General features: G+C 42.3%; 2 protein-coding genes and 2 long non-coding RNA genes across 4 annotated transcripts; all 4 read right to left on the reverse strand.

The window, feature by feature from the left end:
* Nucleotides 1–2,401: 2,401 nt before the first annotated feature.
* Nucleotides 2,402–5,550, reverse strand: LOC146286625 (uncharacterized). The gene is made up of 14 exons (XM_084700567.1): nucleotides 5,361–5,550; nucleotides 5,151–5,222; nucleotides 4,889–4,972; nucleotides 4,619–4,717; nucleotides 4,466–4,513; nucleotides 4,269–4,349; nucleotides 3,915–4,181; nucleotides 3,660–3,776; nucleotides 3,483–3,554; nucleotides 3,311–3,397; nucleotides 3,129–3,227; nucleotides 2,893–2,979; nucleotides 2,683–2,790; nucleotides 2,402–2,578 (listed from the first exon to the last, which is right to left on the reverse strand). Exons 4-14 carry the CDS (start codon nucleotides 4,685–4,687, stop codon nucleotides 2,438–2,440), a joined length of 1,176 nt encoding a protein of 391 aa, XP_084556693.1. The 5' UTR covers nucleotides 4,688–4,717; nucleotides 4,889–4,972; nucleotides 5,151–5,222; nucleotides 5,361–5,550; the 3' UTR covers nucleotides 2,402–2,437.
* A 211-nt stretch (nucleotides 5,551–5,761) lies between these two features.
* Nucleotides 5,762–6,693, reverse strand: LOC146286626 (uncharacterized). The gene is made up of 4 exons (XR_014758401.1): nucleotides 6,487–6,693; nucleotides 6,125–6,180; nucleotides 5,938–6,015; nucleotides 5,762–5,840 (listed from the first exon to the last, which is right to left on the reverse strand). It is a non-coding gene; the product is annotated as an uncharacterized LOC146286626 (long non-coding RNA).
* Nucleotides 6,694–11,039: 4,346 nt separating this feature from the next.
* LOC146286627 (uncharacterized) lies at nucleotides 11,040–14,152 on the reverse strand. The gene is made up of 14 exons (XM_084700558.1): nucleotides 13,963–14,152; nucleotides 13,753–13,824; nucleotides 13,491–13,574; nucleotides 13,221–13,319; nucleotides 13,068–13,115; nucleotides 12,871–12,951; nucleotides 12,517–12,783; nucleotides 12,260–12,378; nucleotides 12,085–12,154; nucleotides 11,913–11,999; nucleotides 11,731–11,829; nucleotides 11,495–11,581; nucleotides 11,285–11,392; nucleotides 11,040–11,180 (listed from the first exon to the last, which is right to left on the reverse strand). Exons 4-14 carry the CDS (start codon nucleotides 13,287–13,289, stop codon nucleotides 11,040–11,042), a joined length of 1,176 nt encoding a protein of 391 aa, XP_084556684.1. The 5' UTR covers nucleotides 13,290–13,319; nucleotides 13,491–13,574; nucleotides 13,753–13,824; nucleotides 13,963–14,152.
* Nucleotides 14,153–14,363: 211 nt separating this feature from the next.
* LOC146286628 (uncharacterized) lies at nucleotides 14,364–15,257 on the reverse strand. The gene is made up of 4 exons (XR_014758402.1): nucleotides 15,089–15,257; nucleotides 14,727–14,782; nucleotides 14,540–14,617; nucleotides 14,364–14,442 (listed from the first exon to the last, which is right to left on the reverse strand). It is a non-coding gene; the product is annotated as an uncharacterized LOC146286628 (long non-coding RNA).
* Nucleotides 15,258–15,406: the final 149 nt, after the last annotated feature.

Below are 15,406 nucleotides of genomic sequence, written 5' to 3' on the forward strand. Positions count from 1 at the left end.
GCTGAGATGGTGATTGGCTGTAATCTGCCTACCCTCGAGGACCTGCACACCTCGAGGAACCTCAGGCGAGCGAGGAAGATTGTGGTCGACTCCTCCCACCCTGGACACTCGCTGTTTCAGTCATTCCCCTCCGGCAGAAGGCTGCGGTCCATCAGGACCAAAACCACACACCACAAAGACAGTTTCTTCCCTTCCGCTGTTGGCCTCTTCAACAAGGCCACTGGTTCACCCTGACTTTAACGGCTTTAATGACTTCGGGCCCTATCTTGCACCCAGCGCAATTGACTTAGTCAACGACGCAAGTGTCATTCCTAGTTTGCACTCGACGCAAAGCCGACTTTTCCCTCCACAGACGCACGTCGAAATGACTTTGCGCTCCCGTGGGCGGTTCAGCGAAAAAGGAGGCGTGTTCCGGCGCAAACGTTCCCTGGTGCTATTTTGCAGTTTCCGAAAAACAATTCCGCCACTGACCGGGAAAAACGTGGTTTAAAGTCAATGGCGTAATATTCAGATGCTATTTTAAGGGCGCAAGCTTGGTCCGTGCGCACTGCTGGCGAGGCCAGGGTCTTGTTACTTTGTTTTGATTTATGGTGTGTTACATTTATTCAATGATTATAAAAATATTTTCATAAGAAATTTCTATGTATGTGAACTTCATTTGTAACAACGGTAGCAATTTCCTCCCATGACTGTTTAACCGAAGCTAATTTGGTTAGGTTTCTTCTCCCATGCCCATCAGAATCAGAATTCGGTTTATTCGCCATGAAGCTTATGTTACACAAATACGCGATTTGCTGTGGTAGGAAGGTGCAAACAATAAACATATGCTGGTATAAATTAAGTATATTACTTAAACTAATTCTAAGAACTAAACAATTTTAAAATATAACAATTTAAAAAAATTAAATATATGTAAAAATAAGAATAATAATTTGAATGAGTAGCATGAGTGGGCAATTTAGTGCAATGAGAAAACTGCTCTGCCTTTCTCATACAATGTCACTTCTCTATCTTTTACGGCCCTGACGACAACGTCGATCTCCTCGGGTGTGAACCTCTGGCGTGCGCCTGGCAAATCCGCCGTTATAATAGCAATTCGCTATGGAACAAGCGCTGCTCTTAAAGGGAATGTGAGATGATGCTCTGATTGGTTTATTGCACGTTACGCCCAAACCACACCCATTAGTAATGTAGCTACTTCAGACCAACCCTTTTTAGATTTGCGCCAGGCGCAAAGTCATTTATCCCGCTGGCAAAATAACAACCAAGCTGAAGTCACTTCCACAAAGTTACTTGCGCTTTGCGTTTTGATACTTGCGTTTCAGATCGTCAAAATAGGGGGGTTCATGTCTTAAAACCCATTGCATTTTGCACTGCATTACAAAATTGTATCCTATATGTGTGTATTTTTTGTTATATTTGTATTTTTTGTATTTGTATTTTGTAAATGACGGCAACTTGTATTTTATTTTATTGTACGTTTTATTTTAATTCTAATTCCACTTAGTATTGCTAGTTTGTGTACCCTTAGTATAGTTAGACCACATATTTAAATTTAAGATTCCCATATGTTTAATGTGTCCACCTTCCTGCCAAAGCAAATTCCTTGTCTGTGCAAACTTTCATGGCGAATAAATCCCATTCTGATTCTGATTAAACCTAAACCCTCAAGGAAGAAACTCCCAAGAGACAATAAAAGAAACCTTTGGAGCAGTAGTTCAGTGAGGTCTGCAGTTACTCATATGCCGTACGTCTAACAGTGACCCTTAACCGTCAAGATGAATACAATTTTTTTTAAATTATAAAAATATACTAAATTGTTTAAAAACTACCTTCATGCTTCAGAGACACTTTTCTGGTACCCTGTGTTAAGTATGGCTGCGCATGTGTCATCAACTGATTGACAACATGTTGAGGTGTTTGATAGATTTGCATTGCCCACCTGCCAGCTACTGTGAGGAGTTCTCTCTTCTTTCCAACAGACAGCGGAATGGCTTATCCCAACCATTTTGGATGATCTTTTTACAACTCAACATTTTAAACTGTGCTGCTTTGACAGTGAAAGTTGAACGGTTCACAAACACTGCAAAGCGGCTGACATGAAAACAGAACTTGATAGTCTCTGGAGGAGGGGATCCCTCACTGAATTGCTCCTCCCAAGGGTTTCCCTTCTCTTCCTTGAGGGTTTAGGTTGTTTATAGGTGCTGATATGTGGGTATGTGTGAAGGTCTCTGTGACAACGCTTGTAAAAAGGAAATACCGATTTGATTTGATGACTTAAATCTCTAAAAGTCTTCCTCCATGTAACATAGCATATTCCTCATGCTAATCTTTTCACAAAATGGCCAAAAGATTTACGTGGGTCTGCACTTTATTAAATGAAGCAGACTTTAGATGTGAATAGAAAATGTTAAGTGAGGAGGTTTGGCTGTGAAAGTCAGCAGCCATCCAGATCTCCAAGCAGCTCCTGGATGATTCCCTCCAGCCGGCTGAAGAGCACAGCTGATAGGACGTCAGCTTGGCTGAAGGTGGACTCGTCCAGATCTAGGATGCTGTCTAGCAACTTCATTAGCTGGACCTGAGATCAGTGAGAAACAACAAGACGTTATTCCACACATAGATCCAGAACATAAGAGTTAGCAAAACCAGCCTGAACATGAAACAGGAAATACATTTGTGTACCTGAAGGACTTCCTGGAACATTTTGGCACATGGCTGCCATCCAGATGGAGGAGTTAGGATTGGCTCCAGCACCTGGAAAAGGTGATCAAGGAATCCCTGTTCCTGCTTCTTGGGGTCAGAAGTTTGTCATGTACAAAGTTACAATAAATTCTTCAACATCCTAAAACTCTGAAGTCTTCAAAGCTTTTCTCTCTTCTCAGTACAACTTACGTTTTGTGGAGGCAAGGCAGCATTGTTTCTCATCACTCCCAGGATGATGAAATCATACACAATATCCAGGAAGTTGGTGTGATGGATCTGCAGAAACCAAACAGAGGCTAAACTGACATGGCCTGCTCAAAGCAATGCCCAACAATATCTGCGCAGAATGTACCTTGACATTTACTTGAACATGATAAATCAATTAGTAAAATGCACAATTATTTCAATTTGTTATCATTACTCACGTTGACAGAGGCCAGCTCCCTCTCTATCCCAGCCCTGTGGGCGGGATCTTCAATGTAGCTCACCAGGCGGTTGAACGATGTGCAGAGGGAACTAACATTCTAGATCAGAGAGAAGAATATAATCATTACGTTCATCAATGGACCATCAAAGTCTCTGTTGTTCTAAGATGCCTGGTCCTTACCGCCTGGTTGAGCTGGACCAGCCCTGCAAGAATCATCCTTCCTGCGACTAGCAGGAAGTTTTTTGTTGTGTCCTGGGTCAGGAGTGACTGTAACACAAGGTCATCTCAAGTTGAAAATCTAGATATTGACAATGTTCCTGCATTCTTATATATAATAGATCAATAAACTCACATGAAATGCCTCACGAAGGGCCACAATTTTATTGGCCAAATCCTGGACCTGTTTCTCCTGAAGATACGTCCTGTAACCACCACAACAAACATCTCAGTTCATGTTTTGCTTTCAAAATGGCTTGAATCTATTATGAACATATTGTGTAATAAAGTGTGAGTGTATTTGAACTAAAATGAGGCGAGAAGCATCGCTGTCCCCAGGGGGCGGAGCCTGATGTGACTCCTCCCCCTCAGCGTGTTCATATCCAGACTCCTCCTTCTGAACCCTCTCCTCCTCCTCCTCAGGCTCCTGCTGCACAATAGTGGACGAGATAAGTAATCCTCCCCCACCTTCACACTTCCAGAAGGTCTAATCTTCTCAACCATATCAACATACTGTAGGATGTCTCAAATCTAACAAGATAAAGGACGGGGAAGAAGCTGATTGTACCTGGGGCTGGAAGGGATGCTCTGGGGGGGATGGAGGCCGATGGTTGTGGCTGTCAGCACGCCCAGCATGACTGTGGTTGTGTCTGTGTCCAGAGCCGCTGGCATGGCCTGGTCCAGAGGCATGCTGGGAGTCGTGGCTGTTACCAGGGCCGTGGGTGTGTCCGGGGAGATGGGAGTAGAAGCTCTGAGTGTTGGTCCGGCTGGTAGGAAACACTTGGCCCCAGGGATCCACATAAACCCCTGAATGTTCCCATGTCACTCTCTGCTCCTGTTTTGAATACAAGAACACTCATTTAGAAACACACTTGTTCAGGGATCTAAAAGAAAGTATTGTTAAAGTTTAACAGCAACTCACCAGAAAGCCGTCAAACTGGGTGAAGTGGGTGTTCTGCTTGCTGCTGGAAGACATGTATTTCTCTACAGCAGCTCCCACCAGCTACAGTTAAGAAGAAAATAACACTTTAATAATGAGGATCTTGTCATAAGTATACAATAAAATGTATTTATAGTATTCATACAAGTATAAATGTAATAAATGAAGGAATAACTTACCTTAACTCCTGTGATGTACTTGGTGACAGATTGGTAAACTGGAGCACCCTTCACCATTGAAAAAGTTGAACATTAAGTTAGTCTTTCTTGAAAAGAAAAGTTCTATGGGTTGCTATGACAGAGTATAACGTTAATAACAAGCAAACACATTACCTGGTGATCCACTCTGGTCCTCTCAACCAGATCACTCCACCACAGTTGAGTGGTTGGGCCTCGGGTCATCCATATATGATGAGTCTTCACCAAGAATTGCTACACAGTCCAAACACAGCTGAGTCAGGTCACATGTCTGCATGCATTTACTTTAGGGATGTTCTTCAATGAGTTTATCAACCTCTCCTTCTTAATAGACTGTTGACAACATTCAGCCCTATCATACTGTCATTTTAGTAGCCATAGTGATGAGATCCCATTCACACTGACCTCAAAGTGGGTCCTGAAAGAGAACTGAAATGTAAACTGGTTACAGTCGTCTCCCAGCACCAGTGGACCAGACTCTGGAAGGCCCTGCAGACATCGATCACTCAAGTTAACAAGTCACTCTTTTACAATCAGTATCAGACATGATTTAGCTGAAAAGGCTCTGATCAAATGAGTGTACTCTCAAAATCGACTTTTTACACTTTCTTTTCTATCAGACAGCTTTTGAGTGGTTGTATTGTGATATATAGAAGGTAATAGTGACCTGGAACGGGACCACAGGCCCACAGTACAAGGGGCTCCATGGCAACAGCTGCTGCTCATCCTCACTGGTTTCCTGGACACACAACAACATCAGGGATTGGGAGGAAATGGATACATTTCATTCAGAAAAAGCAACATGCCGTGAGTTAAAAGTGCAATCCTACATTTCTGTAAATGAATTAATTGTATTGAAACATGCAGTGTTGCTTACAGAGAACAGAACCACTGGTCCACAGTATAAAGGGCTGTATCTCCATGGAAGCAGCTGTCCGCTTCTCTCAGTGACTCCCTATAACACAGAAAACAAAAAGGAAATGGACATATTTCATTCAGAAAAAGCCACATCCTGCAAGTTCAAACCTTCACTTCCAAAAATGTGTTAATGGAATTGAAACATGCAAAAAGTGTTGCTTACAGAGAACAGAACCACTGGTCCACAGTATAAAGGACTGTATCTCCATGGAAGCAGCTGTCCGCTTGTCTCACTGACCCCCTATAACCGGAAACAAAAAGGGAATGGATATATTTCATTCAGAAAAAGCCACATTCTGCGAGTTCAATCCTTAATTTCTATAAATGTGTTGATTGAATTGAAACATGCAGCGTTGCTTACAGAGAACAGAACCACTGGTCCACAGTATAAAGGACTGTATCTCCATGGAAGCAGCTGTCCGCTTGTCTCACTGACCCCCTATAACACAGAAAACACAGATTCTGTTCAAGTAAATTCTTCAGAGAAAAATCTTCATCTGTTATCAGATGATTTGATGAAGGGACTGGATTCTCACCCTGTAGATGGTGACAGGGCCACAGTACAGTGGGCTGTACACAAAAAGCATGAGCTTGCCATTCTCCTCGTTAACTGCCTGCCAGGACACATAGAGCATGTAAAGGTCTGTCCTATTACTGCCTTTAATGTTTCTCAATTTATTTTTCTAAGTAAGGAATTGTGTGATAGAAAAAATGTAACTTTACTTGAGGTGTTTCAGCTGTTGAGACGTCTTCTCTATCGGAAGTAATGGGAAGATTATCTTGAGGGGGATTAAGGAACAAACACGGTGTTAGTAATGAAGTAAACCAATATACAGTGAGGGTCAAAGTCATAGTTGAATTGTAGTTTTACTTGAGACTATTTAGACATCTTGTAAACAAGTAACATGAACACTTTTGGTGTAAAATTGACACTGAAATTTGATGTCTCGTAACATATACAAGTAAATAAATATTATTTTGTTGCGGATTTGTTAGGGTTGTGAATTAAATGTTGCCCAAGTCATGTGAGCTGTCTATCACTAGTTTACAAGGAAAAAACAACTATTTAATATATATCTTCATACCTTCCTCAGGTGTGGGTCTGCAGTACCACTGATAGATATAAAGAGCCCCAACTGCTGTTAAGGCCACTCCGGCACTCCACACTAAAGGATGTATACGGTTGCACCCAAACTTGGGTAGCATCTTGCTGAGAATCATTTCAAGTCAAGTCCTGATCAATTCACCATCTCCATAAACATGTTCATCAAGTGTTCAAACGCATCTGACTGATAAGTTTCTTGTAACGTGTCTTGTGTCAGAATTCCATTCCAGTCCATTCCGATTTCTATGGTTATGCTTATGACATCATAGTGGGCCTAGTAGATCAAAGCAATACGGGTGTGGGTTAATGTTACTAGCATGCAGTCTATCCATACTAGTCCACCCTGTCACGGAGATTGTCCATGTTGTTGTGTAGACCCACCATTATAGAACACAGATGCCCTGGAACACATACAACCAGGGTAGACTGGGAGCAGCACAGTCAGTCTCAGTACAGTACAGCCTGAACAAGGTGGTGTGTGGTTGTACGCTACTGCAGTTGTTGTAGGAACCTGAGATAGGAAACAGCACTTCATTTAGTAACCCAGTAGCCCTGGATTTCAGTAAACATTGCTTGTTTCTATCAAATTATGTCTGTTTGTTCTTACATCAGGGTATGTTCAGGTTAACTACAGAGAAATGTCTCTTTCTATGAATTTAGAAATGAATGATTCATCTTACAGGAGGAACATGAAACCTCATAGGAGACTTTATCATTGGATGATAAGGATGACATATTTACTAGCAATCTTAGGATCATGGGACGTTATTAGATCATATATAGTTTTAAATGTGGCCTACAGACCACAATACTTTCCTTTTGGTTTACAGTTATGGTAGATACGTCAACATGGTATACAGGGTACAATCACTGCCAGGCTAAGCTCTACATTCCTACGCCTTATAAAAAATATGACGCATGATTATATGGCCTATAATCATGCGATTATAAACTGCAACCAAATCAAGAATGGGGATGATTAAATGTGATTTGGCTACATAAACTGAGATTTGTCCTCCACCGGTTGTCATTTGTGTCCGCACCAAGTAGAACAATAGTTATGTTTTGACTGCTAGTTGCTTTTTAAATCATACCTGATTTGCTGTCTATGGTTACCAACAGCTTTACTTGTCTAGGTATGGTTACTTGTGAAACTTTGAGCCAGTTCATACAATATGCAAAATATGTAGAACTCGTATTTATTTAAGAGACAGTATTTATTCAACCCTTTCAAAATGAGCTGCAGTCCAGGACTCTCTAATTCCATGACTATGTGGCCTGTGCCTTGGGTTGAAGTTTGCTGGTTAAGTTTAGTTTTTTAGTTTTTACCAGCAATGCCAAGGATATGAAATCAAATGTACTTGTATAGCTATTTTTAAGCACAGAGGGCTTAACATAGAACTGCACTTCAACACCATCACCCCCGCCCTGCTTCAGGACAAGCTCTCCCAGCTGAACGTGTCTGATTCCACCTGCAAGTGGATCACAGACTTCCTGTCTGACAGGAAGCAGTGTGTTAAGCTGGGAACACACGTCTCTGACTCCCGGTCCATCAGCACCAGATCTCCCCAGGGCTGCGTCTTTTCTCCTCTGCTCTTCTCCCTGTACACCAACAGCTGCACCTCCAGTCATCTGTCCGTCAAACTCCTAAAGTTTGCGGACGACACCACCCTCATTGGGCTCATTTCTGGTGGAGACAAGTCTGATTGTAGGTGGGAAGCGGACAACCTGGTGACTTGGTGCTGCCAGAACAACCTAGAGCTCAATGCTCTCAAGGTAGTGGAGATGGCTGTGGACTTCAGGAAGAACACAGCCCCACTCACCCCCATCACCCTGTGTGACTCCCCAGTCAACACTGGAGTCCTGCCGCTTCTTGGGCACTATCCTCTCCCAGGACCTCAAGTGGGAATCAGCTCCCTCACTAAGAAAGTACAACAGAGCATGTACTTCCTACGGCAGCTGAAGAAATTCAACCCGCCAAAGACAATGGTGGTGCACTTCTACACAGCCATCATTGAGTCCATCCTCACCTCCTCCATCACCATATGGTACGCTGCTGCCACTGCCAAGGACAAGAGCCGGTTGCAGCGTATCATCCGTACTGCTGAGATGGTGATTGGCTGTAATCTGCCTACCCTCGAGGACCTGCACACCTCGAGGAACCTCAGGCGAGCGAGGAAGATTGTGGTCGACTCCTCCCACCCTGGACACTCGCTGTTTCAGTCATTCCCCTCCGGCTGCGGTCCATCAGGACCAAAACCACACACCACAAAGACAGTTTCTTCCCTTCCGCTGTTGGCCTCTTCAACAAGGCCACTGGTTCACCCTGACTTTAACGGCTTTAATGACTTCGGGCCCTATCTTGCACCCAGCGCAATTGACTTAGTCAACGACGCAAGTGTCATTCCTAGTTTGCACTCGACGCAAAGCCGACTTTTCCCTCCACAGACGCACGTCGAAATGACTTTGCGCTCCCGTGGGCGGTTCAGCGAAAAAGGAGGCGTGTTCCGGCGCAAACGTTCCCTGGTGCTATTTTGCAGTTTCCGAAAAACAATTCCGCCACTGACCGGGAAAAACGTGGTTTAAAGTCAATGGCGTAATATTCAGATGCTATTTTAAGGGCGCAAGCTTGGTCCGTGCGCACTGCTGGCGAGGCCAGGGTCTTGTTACTTTGTTTTGATTTATGGTGTGTTACATTTATTCAATGATTATAAAAATATTTTCATAAGAAATTTCTATGTATGTGAACTTCATTTGTAACAACGGTAGCAATTTCCTCCCATGACTGTTTAACCGAAGCTAATTTGGTTAGGTTTCTTCTCCCATGCCCATCAGAATCAGAATTCGGTTTATTCGCCATGAAGCTTATGTTACACAAATACGCGATTTGCTGTGGTAGGAAGGTGCAAACAATAAACATATGCTGGTATAAATTAAGTATATTACTTAAACTAATTCTAAGAACTAAACAATTTTAAAATATAACAATTTAAAAAAATTAAATATATGTAAAAATAAGAATAATAATTTGAATGAGTAGCATGAGTGGGCAATTTAGTGCAATGAGAAAACTGCTCTGCCTTTCTCATACAATGTCACTTCTCTATCTTTTACGGCCCTGACGACAACGTCGATCTCCTCGGGTGTGAACCTCTGGCGTGCGCCTGGCAAATCCGCCGTTATAATAGCAATTCGCTATGGAACAAGCGCTGCTCTTAAAGGGAATGTGAGATGATGCTCTGATTGGTTTATTGCACGTTACGCCCAAACCACACCCATTAGTAATGTAGCTACTTCAGACCAACCCTTTTTAGATTTGCGCCAGGCGCAAAGTCATTTATCCCGCTGGCAAAATAACAACCAAGCTGAAGTCACTTCCACAAAGTTACTTGCGCTTTGCGTTTTGATACTTGCGTTTCAGATCGTCAAAATAGGGGGGTTCATGTCTTAAAACCCATTGCATTTTGCACTGCATTACAAAATTGTATCCTATATGTGTGTATTTTTTGTTATATTTGTATTTTTTGTATTTGTATTTTGTAAATGACGGCAACTTGTATTTTATTTTATTGTACGTTTTATTTTAATTCTAATTCCACTTAGTATTGCTAGTTTGTGTACCCTTAGTATAGTTAGACCACATATTTAAATTTAAGATTCCCATATGTTTAATGTGTCCACCTTCCTGCCAAAGCAAATTCCTTGTCTGTGCAAACTTTCATGGCGAATAAATCCCATTCTGATTCTGATTAAACCTAAACCCTCAAGGAAGAAACTCCCAAGAGACAATAAAAGAAACCTTTGGAGCAGTAGTTCAGTGAGGTCTGCAGTTACTCATATGCCGTACGTCTAACAGTGACCCTTAACCGTCAAGATGAATACAATTTTTTTTAAATTATAAAAATATACTAAATTGTTTAAAAACTACCTTCATGCTTCAGAGACACTTTTCTGGTACCCTGTGTTAAGTATGGCTGCGCATGTGTCATCAACTGATTGACAACATGTTGAGGTGTTTGATAGATTTGCATTGCCCACCTGCCAGCTACTGTGAGGAGTTCTCTCTTCTTTCCAACAGACAGCGGAATGGCTTATCCCAACCATTTTGGATGATCTTTTTACAACTCAACATTTTAAACTGTGCTGCTTTGACAGTGAAAGTTGAACGGTTCACAAACACTGCAAAGCGGCTGACATGAAAACAGAACTTGATAGTCTCTGGAGGAGGGGATCCCTCACTGAATTGCTCCTCCCAAGGGTTTCCCTTCTCTTCCTTGAGGGTTTAGGTTGTTTATAGGTGCTGATATGTGGGTATGTGTGAAGGTCTCTGTGACAACGCTTGTAAAAAGGAAATACCGATTTGATTTGATGACTTAAATCTCTAAAAGTCTTCCTCCATGTAACATAGCATATTCCTCATGCTAATCTTTTCACAAAATGGCCAAAAGATTTACGTGGGTCTGCACTTTATTAAATGAAGCAGACTTTAGATGTGAATAGAAAATGTTAAGTGAGGAGGTTTGGCTGTGAAAGTCAGCAGCCATCCAGATCTCCAAGCAGCTCCTGGATGATTCCCTCCAGCAGGCTGAAGAGCACAGCTGATAGGACGTCAGCTTGGCTGAAGGTGGACTCGTCCAGATCTAGGATGCTGTCTAGCAACTTCATTAGCTGGACCTGAGATCAGTGAGAAACAACAAGACGTTATTCCACACATAGATCCAGAACATAAGAGTTAGCAAAACCAGCCTGAACATGAAACAGGAAATACATTTGTGTACCTGAAGGACTTCCTGGAACATTTTGGCACATGGCTGCCATCCAGATGGAGGAGTTAGGATTGGCTCCAGCACCTGGAAAAGGTGATCAAGGAATCCCTGTTCCTGCTTCTTGGGGTCAGAAGTTTGTCATGTACAAAGTTACAATAAATTCTTCAACATCCTAAAACTCTGAAGTCTTCAAAGCTTTTCTCTCTTCTCAGTACAACTTACGTTTTGTGGAGGCAAGGCAGCATTGTTTCTCATCACTCCCAGGATGATGAAATCATACACAATATCCAGGAAGTTGGTGTGATGGATCTGCAGAAACCAAACAGAGGCTAAACTGACATGGCCTGCTCAAAGCAATGCCCAACAATATCTGCGCAGAATGTACCTTGACATTTACTTGAACATGATAAATCAATTAGTAAAATGCACAATTATTTCAATTTGTTATCATTACTCACGTTGACAGAGGCCAGCTCCCTCTCTATCCCAGCCCTGTGGGCGGGATCTTCAATGTAGCTCACCAGGCGGTTGAACGATGTGCAGAGGGAACTAACATTCTAGATCAGAGAGAAGAATATAATCATTACGTTCATCAATGGACCATCAAAGTCTCTGTTGTTCTAAGATGCCTGGTCCTTACCGCCTGGTTGAGCTGGACCAGCCCTGCAAGAATCATCCTTCCTGCGACTAGCAGGAAGTTTTTTGTTGTGTCCTGGGTCAGGAGTGACTGTAACACAAGGTCATCTCAAGTTGAAAATCTAGATATTGACAATGTTCCTGCATTCTTATATATAATAGATCAATAAACTCACATGAAATGCCTCACGAAGGGCCACAATTTTATTGGCCAAATCCTGGACCTGTTTCTCCTGAAGATACGTCCTGTAACCACCACAACAAACATCTCAGTTCATGTTTTGCTTTCAAAATGGCTTGAATCTATTATGAACATATTGTGTAATAAAGTGTGAGTGTATTTGAACTAACATGAGGCGAGAAGCATCGCTGTCCCCAGGGGGCGGAGCCTGATGTGACTCCTCCCCCTCAGCGTGTTCATATCCAGACTCCTCCTTCTGAACCCTCTCCTCCTCCTCCTCAGGCTCCTGCTGCACAATAGTGGACGAGATAAGTAATCCTCCCCCACCTTCACACTTCCAGAAGGTCTAATCTTCTCAACCATATCAACATACTGTAGGATGTCTCAAATCTAACAAGATAAAGGACGGGGAAGAAGCTGATTGTACCTGGGGCTGGAAGGGATGCTCTGGGGGGGATGGAGGCCGATGGTTGTGGCTGTCAGCACGCCCAGCATGACTGTGGTTGTGTCTGTGTCCAGAGCCGCTGGCATGGCCTGGTCCAGAGGCATGCTGGGAGTCGTGGCTGTTACCAGGGCCGTGGGTGTGTCCGGGGAGATGGGAGTAGAAGCTCTGAGTGTTGGTCCGGCTGGTAGGAAACACTTGGCCCCAGGGATCCACATAAACCCCTGAATGTTCCCATGTCACTCTCTGCTCCTGTTTTGAATACAAGAACACTCATTTAGAAACACACTTGTTCAGGGATCTAAAAGAAAGTATTGTTAAAGTTTAACAGCAACTCACCAGAAAGCCGTCAAACTGGGTGAAGTGGGTGTTCTGCTTGCTGCTGGAAGACATGTATTTCTCTACAGCAGCTCCCACCAGCTACAGTTAAGAAGAAAATAACACTTTAATAATGAGGATCTTGTCATAATTATACAATAAAATGTATTTATAGTATTCATACAAGTATAAATGTAATAAATGAAGGAATAACTTACCTTAACTCCTGTGATGTACTTGGTGACAGATTGGTAAACTGGAGCACCCTTCACCATTGAAAAAGTTGAACATTAAGTTAGTCTTTCTTGAAAAGAAATGTTCTATGGGTTGCTATGACAGAGTATAACGTTAATAACAAGCAAACACATTACCTGGTGATCCACTCTGGTCCTCTCAACCAGATCACTCCACCACAGTTGAGTGGTTGGGCCTCGGGTCATCCATATATGATGAGTCTTCACCAAGAATTGCTACACAGTCCAAACACAGCTGAGTCAGGTCACATGTCTGCATGCATTTACTTTAGGGATGTTCTTCAATGAGTTTATCAACCTCTCCTTCTTAATAGACTGTTGACAACATTCAGCCCTATCATACTGTCATTTTAGTAGCCATAGTGATGAGATCCCATTCACACTGACCTCAAAGTGGGTCCTGAAAGAGAACTGAAATGTAAACTGGTTACAGTCGTCTCCCAGCACCAGTGGACCAGACTCTGGAAGGCCCTGCAGACATCGATCACTCAAGTTAACAAGTCACTCTTTTACAATCAGTATCAGACATGATTTAGCTGAAAAGGCTCTGATCAAATGAGTGTACTCTCAAAATCGACTTTTTACACTTTCTTTTCTATCAGACAGCTTTTGAGTGGTTGTATTGAGATATATAGAAGGTAATAGTGACCTGGAACGGGACCACAGGCCCACAGTACAAGGGGCTCCATGGCAACAGCTGCTGCTCATCCTCACTGGTTTCCTGGACACACAACAACATCAGGGATTGGGAGGAAATGGATACATTTCATTCAGAAAAAGCAACATGCCGTGAGTTAAAAGTGCAATCCTACATTTCTGTAAATGAATTAATTGTATTGAAACATGCAGTGTTGCTTACAGAGAACAGAACCACTGGTCCACAGTATAAAGGGCTGTATCTCCATGGAAGCAGCTGTCCGCTTCTCTCAGTGACTCCCTATAACACAGAAAACAAAAAGGAAATGGACATATTTCATTCAGAAAAAGCCACATCCTGCAAGTTCAAACCTTCACTTCCAAAAATGTGTTAATGGAATTGAAACATGCAAAAAGTGTTGCTTACAGAGAACAGAACCACTGGTCCACAGTATAAAGGACTGTATCTCCATGGAAGCAGCTGTCCGCTTGTCTCACTGACCCCCTATAACCGGAAACAAAAAGGGAATGGATATATTTCATTCAGAAAAAGCCACATTCTGCGAGTTCAATCCTTAATTTCTATAAATGTGTTGATTGAATTGAAACATGCAGCGTTGCTTACAGAGAACAGAACCACTGGTCCACAGTATAAAGGACTGTATCTCCATGGAAGCAGCTGTCCGCTTGTCTCACTGACCCCCTATAACACAGAAAACACAGATTCTGTTCAAGTAAATTCTTCAGAGAAAAATCTTCATCTGTTATCAGATGATTTGATGAAGGGACTGGATTCTCACCCTGTAGATGGTGACAGGGCCACAGTACAGTGGGCTGTACACAAAAAGCATGAGCTTGCCATTCTCCTCGTTAACTGCCTGCCAGGACACATAGAGCATGTAAAGGTCTGTCCTATTACTGCCTTTAATGTTTCTCAATTTATTTTTCTAAGTAAGGAATTGTGTGATAGAAAAAATGTAACTTTACTTGAGGTGTTTCAGCTGTTGAGACGTCTTCTCTATCAGAAGTAATGGGAAGATTATCTTGAGGGGGATTAAGGAACAAACACGGTGTTAGTAATGAAGTAAACCAATATACAGTGAGGGTCAAAGTCATAGTTGAATTGTAGTTTTACTTGAGACTATTTAGACATCTTGTAAACAAGTAACATGAACACTTTTGGTGTAAAATTGACACTGAAATTTGATGTCTCGTAACATATACAAGTAAATAAATATTATTTTGTTGCGGATTTGTTAGGGTTGTGAATTAAATGTTGCCCAAGTCATGTGAGCTGTCTATCACTAGTTTACAAGGAAAAAACTACTATTTAATATATATCTTCATACCTTCCTCAGGTGTGGGTCTGCAGTACCACTGATAGATATAAAGAGCCCCAACTGCTGTTAAGGCCACTCCGGCACTCCACACTAAAGGATGTATACGGTTGCACCCAAACTTGGGTAGCATCTTGCTGAGAATCATTTTCATGTCCTGATCAATTCACCATCTCCATAAACATGTTCATCAAGTGTTCAAACGCATCTGACTGATAAGTTTCTTGTAACGTGTCTTGTGTCAGAATTCCATTCCAGTCCATTCCGATTTCTATTGTTATGCTTATGACATCATAGTGGGCCTAATAGATCAAAAACCAACTCTGGAGT

The sequence above is a fragment of the Hypomesus nipponensis genome, chromosome 6 (assembly GCF_054491055.1).
Source record: "Hypomesus nipponensis isolate SF chromosome 6, ASM5449105v1, whole genome shotgun sequence".
Lineage (NCBI taxonomy): Eukaryota > Metazoa > Chordata > Actinopteri > Osmeriformes > Osmeridae > Hypomesus > Hypomesus nipponensis.

What these genes read in the sequence shown, in the direction of transcription:
- LOC146286625 (XM_084700567.1), bottom strand. Translation starts at nt 4,687, where the DNA reads ATGACCCGAGGCCCAACCACTCAACTGTGGTGGAGTGATCTGGTTGAG. An exon ending in GGACCAGAGTGGATCACCAG is followed by an intron (nt 4,514 to 4,618) that starts GTAATGTGTTTG and finishes TCAATGGTGAAG; the next exon opens with GGTGCTCCAGTTTACCAATC. An exon ending in AGTACATCACAGGAGTTAAG is followed by an intron (nt 4,350 to 4,465) that starts GTAAGTTATTCC and finishes TCTTAACTGTAG; the next exon opens with CTGGTGGGAGCTGCTGTAGA.
- LOC146286627 (XM_084700558.1), bottom strand. Translation starts at nt 13,289, where the DNA reads ATGACCCGAGGCCCAACCACTCAACTGTGGTGGAGTGATCTGGTTGAG. An exon ending in CCCAGTTTGACGGCTTTCTG is followed by an intron (nt 12,784 to 12,870) that starts GTGAGTTGCTGT and finishes TATTCAAAACAG; the next exon opens with GAGCAGAGAGTGACATGGGA. An exon ending in GGGAGCTGGCCTCTGTCAAC is followed by an intron (nt 11,582 to 11,730) that starts GTGAGTAATGAT and finishes TGGTTTCTGCAG; the next exon opens with ATCCATCACACCAACTTCCT.